Source organism: Pavona decussata, unplaced genomic scaffold (assembly GCF_977016875.1).
Source record: "Pavona decussata unplaced genomic scaffold, jaPavDecu1.1 SCAFFOLD_105, whole genome shotgun sequence".
Lineage (NCBI taxonomy): Eukaryota > Metazoa > Cnidaria > Anthozoa > Scleractinia > Agariciidae > Pavona > Pavona decussata.
In genome coordinates, this window is record NW_028145519.1 from 614651 (window position 1) to 625836 (window position 11186).

Below are 11186 nucleotides of genomic sequence, written 5' to 3' on the forward strand. Positions count from 1 at the left end.
TGAAGAGAGCAGAACTATAATAGACCATTTCCGAGTTGCTTTGAACCTCATTATGAAAGAGAGGCTTAATGCAAAGTTTTTGTTATCCAAATTGATTTTCATTTATCAAAACTAATTTTCATATGAAAAGTTTTGCCCTTAGCCTCCCTTTTATAGTGAGGTTCATAGCAGCTCAGGTCCAGCACTTTACAACGTCCGCTGACCTAGACTGCATTCTAGGAGCATTTGTTTGCAATAATTTAAAGAGTGTTGATCGAGCAAAGAGCTAGAGACAAGTTATTTGTTTTTGTTTGTTTAATTGGGTTTTATCTATAATTTTGTTTTACCACTGTACACATTTCCGTTCAAGTCCTGCTCGAAGCTGGCCTTATAAGTTTTATTAATTTGCACATGATATCTTTCTGCATATTAGAAAAGTCAACTAGTTAAGTGAGTACTTGAGTCTTGATTAGGCGGGGGATCAAAATATTTGACACTTGTTAAATTCTTTTCTTGTAGAAAGATTTTCCTTTAGCGTTTAGTTCCTTCTCGTACTGTATATTCTCCTCTAATAGCAACTTCCGCAACTGGGCACGACGAATCTAAGTAAATGAATAAATAAAACAATAATCAAATGTTTGCCGGGTATCGGTAATGAAAAATAAGTCCCCTTAAAGAGATGAACGAGCTGAAGTTTCAAGCGTGGGCTTAAAGGGGAAGTGTCATGGGATTTTTGACCTCTTTTGTTAAAAATGGTGAAATAATACCTTCACTTGGCTACAAAATAATTCTAGAACGACGAGAGGAAAGAAATCAACTCATTTCGTGAAAGGAACAACTCGTGATCTGTTCTAGCGCATTTTGGAAACAATAATGGGAGACCTTGAAAAACATAAGCCTAACATTTTTCAAGTTTCAATCCATGCCTACCTACTCTGTCACTGGCCAGAGGCACTGGCGACAGTTTTATTGCACTTGGGTGATAATTGTTACAGCCCGTCGCACCAGATCAGGAAGGGTGGTCAAGAAACGTGAGAGACTGGACTTATGACTACCCTACCCTACCCTAGTAAATTAGCGTTGTAAGTCACGTGCCCTTGTTCATCTCGCTCGTATATCGAAAGTGTTGTAATGTCGCTAGATCGGACGTCAAAGGTTGTACATCGATGTCTAATGAGCATTAAACGTTGTGTTCAAGAGGAAAGCTGTGTTGGTCGAGTTTCCTAACATTAATTGGTCCTTCGAAGTCGGATGAAGACGATATTTATGCCGTGGATTGACTGAGTTGAATTTTCGTACGGTCAACAGCAATTTACCACGTGGCGTCAAGATGGCCGCGAGTAATCATGGCAGCGAAATGCTTAAACAAGAGGACTTATCTTCCCTCACAGTCGAACAACTTCGCGGAAGGCTTAACGAAAAGGGTTTGCCGACGACTGGAAAGAAGAAGGTCTTACTTGAACGGTTAGTAAACGCTCAATATGTTTTGCAGTCCAATGTTGATGTTAAGCCAGAATTGCAAGAGAGCTCGAATTTCACTGAGGTTTCGAAAGAGTCTCCTCGACCGGTTAATGAGGAACAAGCCCAGGAAATAAGTTCCATTAAACGAAAGGCTAAGACATTGCAAATGGATATGGACGATTTGATTCGTGACATTGTAGAACTAATTCAAAACGCCAACAACAAGATTAAAGTACAGCTCAGAATCGAAAGATTAACCCAGTGTCGAGAGAGTTATCTTCAGTTAAGAAATCAGATAATCGCTTTGATCGCAGAAGAGAATATTGAAGAAGAGCTTCGTAGTTGGAAGGGTCTTTTGGATGTCATAGATAAAGCTGTTGATTCCGCCCATGAATACCTTAGTAAGGAAAGCAAAGTAAAAGATCAAAGCTCCCAAGAAAGTGCGCATACTGAAAGTCGCCAATCATCAAACCTGAAATTGCCCAGGATTGAGCTACCAAAGTTTAATGGTGATGTGTTGAAATTCCAAAACTTCTGGGATCAGTTTGAAGCTGCAGTGCACAACAATGATGACTTGCCAAACGTTCAAAAGTTTACCTATCTGCGTTCAGTGCTGACTGGTAATGCCTTGCAAACTATAGAAGGGTTTGAGGTGACAGGAGCAAACTACCAACCAGCGGTTGAATGTCTCAAGCACAGATATGGAAGAAAGCGTGTGATAATCTCATCCTTAGTGAAATCTGTGCTTAAGATGGATGCCAAGTCTAGTGTTAGTGCATCTTCACTCCGAGATCTCTATGATACACTAAAGAACAGAACTAGAGCTTTAGAAGCTCTCGGGGAAAACCCAGTGAGCCACGGATGCATCCTATTGCCAATGTTCGAGACAAAATTACCCCCTCAGTTACTGGAAAAGTGGGAGTTGGAGCTTGCAGACACCCCTGAGGACGAAATTGATCTCGATTTGTTCTTTAAATTCCTTAATCGACAAGTTGTGTCCAAAGAGGCAGGAGAGAGAGGCCTTCACACAAATACTTACCCAAATAATCGTAGTTCCAGTAAGGGTAGAAATGAAAGCAAGAAGTCAGCGTACACTCATACAAGTGACCGTGAACGAGTATCAACTGCTTCTGCCTTGTTCAGTGAAGCACGACCACCATTAAATAATCCAAGTTGTAGTTTTTGTAAAGCAGATCATGGTTCACCAAACTGTCCATTGTTTAATGGGAAGTCAGTGGAAGAAAGATGGAAACTAGTCCAAGAAAGCAAGCTGTGTTACAATTGTTTAAAGCCTAGCAACTACAAGCATTTCTCCAAAATTTGTCGCCAACCCAAGTGTTCAGTTGCAAATTGTGGTCGACATCATCACAAGTTATTGCATGGCCAGCCCCTAGCGACCACACCCCAGTACCCAATTACCTCTACACTTCAGCATGTACCCAGTACTTCACCCCAGCACGTGACCAATAGCACCCTTAGTGGATTGGCCTCAACCCAACCTACCTCGCATGTGAAGGAGACACTTCTCCAGACAGCGGTAGCAAGGTTATCTGTGAATGGTCAGGAAATGACAGTTCGTATTCTTTTAGATTCTGGAAGTCAACGCTCGTACCTACGTAAGAACATTGCAGAGTCTCTTGGCTTGCAAGGCCCCACAGAGTTATTGAGTGTCACAACATTAGGTGGGGAAACCAGTGAAACCAAGAGATTACAAAGAGTACGATTCGCTCTCTTACCGATTAAGGGAGAACCAACAGAAGCTGTAGAAATGGAAGCCCTTACCATACCCAAGATCTGCAACCCCCTTGGTCCTGTCAGGTTAATTCTTCAGAACAATCCTCACCTACAAGGTTTAACTCTTGCTGACTCCTACCCTCGTAATTCAGTTCAAGTAGATGTTCTCATTGGTGCTGATTACTATTACTCATTTGTAACTGGGATACACAAGAGAGGACCAACCGCTGATTCGTTGATTGCCGTAAAATCTCACCTTGGCTGGATTCTTACTGGACCCATTGATTGCTATTCAAAGTACTCAACATCTATGTTAACAGTGATAGAGAACAATGAAGTCACTGCGAGTTTAAAACGGTTCTGGGAACTAGAATCAATTGGCATTACTGAAGCTGAAAACCCAACCATGTCTCAAGAGGAAGAATATGCAGTTGCTGAGTTCAACAAAGGACTGAAATTTGATGGACAAAACTATGAAGTTCAACTGCCCTGGAGGAAGGATCATCCCAGACTAGAGAACAATTATGCACAAGCTGTGAGACGACTCGAAAGCATCGAAAGGAGGCTGAAACGAGATCCTGTTAAAGCTGAATCTTACTGTGCTGCAATCAACCAATATGTAGAGAAAGGTTTTGCAGAAGAAGTATCTGAGCAGAGAAATGAAGATGGTATTGTCCGTTACTTACCACACCATGCAGTGTTCCGCGCAGACAAAAGGACAACAAAGTGCAGAATTGTATTTGACGCTTCTGCACGAGAAGAGGGTGGAGTTTCTCTCAATGATTGCGTCCTTCCTGGTCCTGCATTACAACCTAACCTGGCATCTGTTCTCATCCGTTTTCGTACCCACAGAATCGGCCTAATGGCAGATGTTGAGAAGATGTTTCTTCAAGTGAAGCTTGCACCAGAGGATCAAGATGTACACCGGTACCTATGGAGAGATTTGCAGATCAATGAACCACCCAAAGTCTACAGAATGCAAAGATTGACGTTTGGAGTGAACTCTAGTCCATTTCTTGCAATTGCAACCGTCCATAATCACGCCAAGAAGTATGCAGAGACATTCCCTGATGCTGCAAGGGAAATCCTACAAAACATGTATGTGGACGACTGCTTAACAGGAGCCGAGACAGACTGCTCTGCCTTGAAACTCCAACAGGAGATGTCAGAAATCATGTTTACAGCAGCGTTTAACTTGACAAAGTGGGCAAGCAACTCAGAGCTTGTAATGGATAGCATAGACCCAGCTAAGAGAGCCTCGTCGCCACTAGTAATGTTTGATTCAAGTGAGCCACTCAAGGCACTTGGTGTGTCATGGGACTTGACCTCTGACTGCTTCAGATTCCTGGCACCAAACGGCATCATCTCATGTCATGACCCAATGACGAAGAGAAGCGTACTGAGCCTAGCATCGAAAATGTTTGACCCAATGGGACTGATATCACCCTTCACTGTAAGAGGAAAAATCCTTTTTCAAGAGCTGTGGCGGAAGGGACTACAGTGGGATGACCCATTGGACAGTGACACCAAAGAGAAGTGGTCATCATGGAAATCAGATTTGTTGCAGTTGAAAGACGTGACCATTCCCCGTTGCTTTGGAAATGGTGTCACCCCTGACCATAGGATCGAACTACACGGTTTCGGAGATGCTTCCCCGAAGGCGTACGGAGCTGCAGTGTACATTCGAATAACCGATAAGCAAGGCCAGGTGTCATCACAGCTAGTTATGTCAAGATCCAGAGTTGCACCTATCAAGACAGTGTCACTTCCAAGATTAGAGCTTCTAGCGGCAGTAGTGAATGCCAGATTGTTGAAATATGTTGCAGAGACTTTGCCAATCAAGATGGATAGCGTTGTTTGTTGGACAGATAGCATGGTAGCACTTCATTGGATCCGAGGACGGAGTTCTTGTTGGAAGCCATTCGTAGCAAACCGAGTAGCAGAAATACAGTCAACATGGGACCCTGAATACTGGAAGTATTGTCCTAGCAAAGAGAATCCTGCAGATTTGTTGACACGCGGATTGACCTGTGGTGATATGATTTCAAGCACGCTATGGTGGAATGGACCCCCATGGCTGTTGCATCCTTGTGCGTCTCAACCTACTCAGCCGCGAAGTGAATATACCGTTCCTGAATCTTGCGAAGAGGAAAGAAGAGTTACCCATGGTTGTACCGCAGTTGTAGTAGAGCCATTGCTTGATATGTCACGGTATGGAACGTGGATGAAGTTGATCAGAGTAACCGCTTACGTACTGAGAGCCGTAAAGTTTTTCAAGATGAAACAGAGGTCTGAGGAGACCGAATTGTCAGCTGAGGAGATGAAACAGGCAGAGTTGAAGTGCTGTATGTGGATTCAAGAAGAGGTCTATAAAGAGGACTACGAGCAGTTGAAAGCCGGAAAAACACTACCCAACAGTAGCCGCCTCCTAAAGTTAGACCCTTATTATGACAAAGAAGATAAAGTGATTAGAGTAGGTGGAAGACTACAGTTCGCCGACCTTCCTGAAGAGAACAAGCACCAAATAATCTTGCCGCATGGACATCCAGCAGTTGCAAGGTTGATACAAGATGTACACAGACAGATGTTGCATGCGGGTCCAGAAACTGTACTATCAGTCTTACGACAGAAGATTTGGCTTACCCAAGGACGACGTGATGTCAAACGTGTTATTAGAAGATGTGTGCCTTGCCAGAGACAGCGAGTCGGACCTTGCAAACAGAAGATGGGATCACTACCCGAGGAAAGAGTGTCAACCTCCTTACCATTTGTACACATTGGTACTGACTTTGCTGGACCCTTATATGTAAAAGAGTGCTCAAGTGTCAAGAAAGCATATGTATGTGTGTTCACATGTGCATCGTCGCGTATGGTTCACCTGGAGCTTACAAATGGCCTAACGACAGATGAATTTCTGCAAGCCTTCAGTCGCATGACAAATCGCAGAGGTCTTTGCCATACAGTGTGGTCAGACAATGCAAAAACCTTCAAAGCTGCAAGTAGAGAGATTAAGAAGTTGTATGACCAGCCAAAGTCACAGAGCCAGTCGCTGTGGGACACTTTGGATCAAGATCGAATCAAGTCAGAGTTATCAGCTAAAGGGATTAAGTGGAGATTCATCACAGAACGCTCACCATGGAGAGGTGGATGGTGGGAAAGATTTTGTAGAGCAGTTAAGGAACCACTGCGCAAAGTTCTTGGAAGAGCACTTCTCTCCTTCAGTGAGCTGAATACACTTCTCATCAAGATAGAAGGTGTAATCAACTCCAGACCTCTGACCGGAGTAAGTGACGACAACAGAGATCCATTACCAATCACACCTGCTCATCTTGCCATTGGAAGATCACTTAAACAGTTACCTGACGCTGAAGATGATCAATTGGAAGAGTCTAGTAAGCGAATTATGGAAAGATATCTCTATCTCCAACGATTGCTCAACCACTACTGGAGAAGGTGGAAGCAAGAGTACCTTTATCAGCTTACAGTGAGAAACAAGTGGCAGAAGGAAACAGCACCCATTCAAGTAGGAGATATTGTGCTGGTCTCTGAAGATAACGTTTCTCGTGGAAAATGGCCACTAGGTAGAGTTGAAAAGGTCCACCTTGGCAAAGACGGACTTGTACGAACTGCAACAGTGAGAGTACAAAAGAGCATCCTAACTAGGCCTGTACAACGTCTGCATAGATTGGAAATAGAATCTGCCACCCTACAAGAAGAAGAAGTTCCTTTACATGGTGGGGAGAAACTGCAGTCGAATGTTGTTCCCGCTCAGAGTGTTCCTGTTCCTGAACCTAGACTCAGTGTTGTCCTCCCCGAAGGAGGACAAGGTGGGGAGGATGTTACAGCCCGTCGCACCAGATCAGGAAGGGTGGTCAAGAAACGTGAGAGACTGGACTTATGACTACCCTACCCTACCCTAGTAAATTAGCGTTGTAAGTCACGTGCCCTTGTTCATCTCGCTCGTATATCGAAAGTGTTGTAATGTCGCTAGATCGGACGTCAAAGGTTGTACATCGATGTCTAATGAGCATTAAACGTTGTGTTCAAGAGGAAAGCTGTGTTGGTCGAGTTTCCTAACAATAATTTATAACAAAACTAGACAATTATTGTTTTCTTTCTGTTTACAGACAAACATTTTTGCTTTTTGAAATGATATCAAACTGATTCACGTGATACTTCCCCTATAATTCGTCCCTATAAGTTCGATCTGACGAGGGGATAGTCAATTTACCTTATCAACTAATATGATAAAGCCAAGCATTCGTTTTCACTCAGAGACTCACCGACGCAACGCCATAATTTCTTTAGCAAACAAACCCCTCACCCAGTGCAGGTTCCAGGTTTCAATTACGTTTTTAAAGAGTGCGTTGATAGTTCAATTACAACGCCCTCCGGTCAGTAACCTTGGTTCCCATTGAGCGGGGTTGGGGGTAGGGAGGGGGGAGAGAAGGTAGGGGGAAGGTGGTGTCGAATCGAACGCAGATTTTTACTTTAAAAACTATACAATATTTAAGAAACATACTGGGTCAGTTTTTGCCAATCCGTAGGAAACGAATTTGAAAAAATAAATAGATTTCTTGAGACGAAAAAAATCCTCTGGTGTTTTGAGTCTAGAAAAAAAGGACAACGGAAGTAAAATATCTGCGCGGCAAGCTTAGGTAAACAGTACCATTATCCAAAGTTATATTATAATTCACCTTCATAAATTCCTCGTTTACCATCTTCAGTTCACTGTTCATTAACTCGGCTTCTCGTTTCTCTCTTTTCTTTTCACTATCCTGAAAACAGTTTAGTAAGAATAAACAGTTGGAGCCTCTATATCTCGTACTCAGCCTTGGATTCAACCCTTTCACGAGTAGATGTATTTTTAGAACGGCTCTCGGGGGAGGTTTTGTACGCCCACAGTTCAAAGACCCAATCAAAACAGAGCTATGTTAGTGCTATTTGCTAGTGTTTGGGTCAGGGTGTTTGGTATTAGGGGTGTTTGCTATTGTTACATGCGGGAAAACCGTTCCAAAAATAAATTAATAATAATAATAATAATAATAATAATAATAATGATAATAATAATAATAATAATAATAATAATAACAATAATAATAATAATAATAATAATAATAATAATAATAATAATAATAATAATAATAATAATAATAATAACAATTATTCACCGAAGTGGAGGTGAATAGTGATGGATATTTACCGAGCCGCGAAACGGCGAGGTAAATATCCATCACTTTCACCGACACTGAGGTAAATAATTGTTTTAGTATATACCACACAATTTAAATAACCATTAAATGAAACAAATTAATACGCAGCACAAACCTGCACATTTGAAGGTGGACCCCGAGCAGTTCTTAAGTCCCCCCCCCCCCCCCCCACACACACACACACCTCATTCTCAGGCTAGTTTTCGCGGTATCCAAAACGAAACAGAAGATCTCGAACAACAGCAGCTCATGAACGCCTATATATTATAGACTTTCCAAATAAAGATGGCGGAAGGCTTGTTGTTGGTTGATCTTATGGTCACATGGCCCATAGACTTTCAAAAAGACCTTCGTCCGATTTATATGGCGCGGACCCCTCGCGACTTCGTCGCTCACGGTATAAAAAAGCTCATAAAAAAGCTCGCTCCGCTCGCCAAACTCGCGAGGTCGTCGCTCGCGGTCTAAAAAAGCTCATAAAAAAGCTTGCAAGTCTACATTGCCCACTGTAGAAGAGTTTATGCTTCCACTGACCAGTCCGGATCCGGGAATGAAACGCAGACGGAAACATAACTTACCTCCTCAAGGCCGGTGAACCATCGGGCTGTCTCTAATGCACTTGCAGCTCTGTACAAAAATAATTAGGGCAGGGAAAAAACTCAGATTTGATACCATTATACATTTAATCGCGATGAAACGTCAAAAAAAATATAAAAATAATGAAATAATCAAAGAAGAAGAAGAAGAAGAAGAAGAAGAAGAAGTAGAAGAACTTTACTCAATAGCTCGGATTTTCATCTAAAGACTCAAACGGGAAAAAAATCCTCGTCCAGCAACAAAAAAAAGAGGAAGGAATTCATGCATAGTTCCGTTTCATTTAAGTGGTCTGACGCGCGTAGGTGTTTAGTATGGAAGAGCTGTCAAATCAGCTTTTCAAGATTAGCAGGTGTTTGAGTTGGCAGTCTCACCTTGTGCGCATATCATCAGTAATAAGAAATGAATCAACTCACTTGTTTTCCACTTCTGTTCGTCTTGCGATCTCTTCATCTTTCTGTATTGAACGATAACAAAAATACTTCAAACGTAACATCTAAGTGAGTGCGTGGGTTGGTGAGTGAATGAATGAATAAATGTTTATTTTAGTGGACATAAGTTACACGGATAATTGGACAATATTGGAGATCTAAAAAGCAAAACATTGGGGAGAAGATCAAAGAAACCCTAACGGGCTCTTGTCAAGTAGCCCCTCTGTAGATCAATCTTATTTCCATGGAACTAATTTACGAACTGCAGGTATCAGATATTTGACGCAAAGTAAGCTAATAAAAAAGTTAACTCTGATAAAAGAAGCGCTTTGAACAACCGACAGTTTGTTTTACTGATAATGCCAGTTTTGAAAACCTCATGAATTGAGGTGTTAGCTAAAGGAATGAAATATGTGAATTTAACAAGCCGTTGGCGCGATTCAATTTAACAGCTCCAAGTGCTTAAAAATGCGCGTTAAAAAATAAATGAATTAAATTAACTTTCACTGTTAGGTTTCCTTAGAAGTTGAAGTTCATATACACAAACGTCCTTGAATGTTACGTTTTGAGTTAAGATGGGTATTAAAAACAAAAATTGTAATTAACGTCCGCTGTTGGATTTTGTTTGTTAAGTGTACACAATTGGCTGAGTTCAACTGGACCAATTTTAATGTTGCAATAGAAACGTCGCTAATCTCTTTATGAACAAAGTTCTGGATAATTTTTGAACCAAGGAGATATCACTTTTAAGGTGTGATGTGTGTCTTTGACTGAGGAGAAAAATTAAACGTGTTGAATATTCAATTGTAATCTTGCAAACGGAAAACAAATTCAAGGAAATTTATATCAAATCAAACGGCGCGTAAGGCTCAGGAACTTATTATAGGTTTTTATCGTTCTCGGCTGCTCGATAAGTGGTTTGCATTTGCAGTCGTTATTTAATAGTTTTAAGGAGCTTCCTTACCTCAATCCTCGATTTCTGCAACGCAAGGGATTTACGAAGCAGTTTTGCATTAGGGTTATGCACTTCATATCTGTAGCTAGTCGTCAGTAATCGATCATCAGACATTTTTAAACGAACTCTTCAGCAGTCTTTCAATAATTATTATTTCAGTTATGTCAATGCGTTTACAGCAAGCGTTCCAATAATACAATACTCACTGACCTAGCATGCCGTTGCCATGGTAAACTGTGTACTTAACGCTTATTATGGCGTTGTTATGCAAACTCGTGGTTTTATGGCTCAGTAAACAAAGATAATTGATGGCTAAGTGTTATTATTTCAAGGGCCTATTGAGTGCACTAAACAAATACTTCACTGGACAAAGACATTTGAGTGGAAATAATTTGGTTTATACAGCTGTGTGCAATCAATTTCATTTTCAGTGCTGACTTAAAATGACTCAAAAACGTCTTTCGTTTTTACTTGCTTATATAACGTAGTTTTTTTACTGCGATTTTTGCCTGATTTTGCGGGGTGAATCACATTCCATGTGACTGACTTTCTGGGTGACAGGAGATGCTGTATATTGCGATTTAACTAGAGCCTGGCATTCCCTTTCACTCGGTCACATATCTTTGTGGAAAAGTGTAAAACAAAATATCACCAAAACTACCAATCCCGTTCCCCAAGTCCTCAGGCTTTTTCGTCTGCGGGTGGGCGCCAGGAGAGACTCTGGGGTAATGGAATTTATTACCGCAGGATTTCTGCGGTAAATCAATGCAAGCTGTTATGGGGCAGCCGATCAAAAATTTATATAAAATTCCAGTCTCTCTC

General features: G+C 41.5%; 1 protein-coding gene across 1 annotated transcript; it reads right to left on the minus strand.

Annotated features, from left to right (window-relative positions):
• Window positions 1-228: 228 nt before the first annotated feature.
• Window positions 229-10528, minus strand: LOC146471252 (uncharacterized). Its single transcript, XM_085121072.1, has 5 exons — window positions 10374-10528; window positions 9395-9435; window positions 8963-9011; window positions 7872-7952; window positions 229-581 (listed from the first exon to the last, which is right to left on the minus strand). The coding sequence occupies exons 1-5, from the start codon at window positions 10476-10478 to the stop codon at window positions 480-482; spliced, it is 378 nt and encodes a 125-aa protein (XP_084977198.1). The 5' UTR covers window positions 10479-10528; the 3' UTR covers window positions 229-479.
• Window positions 10529-11186: the final 658 nt, after the last annotated feature.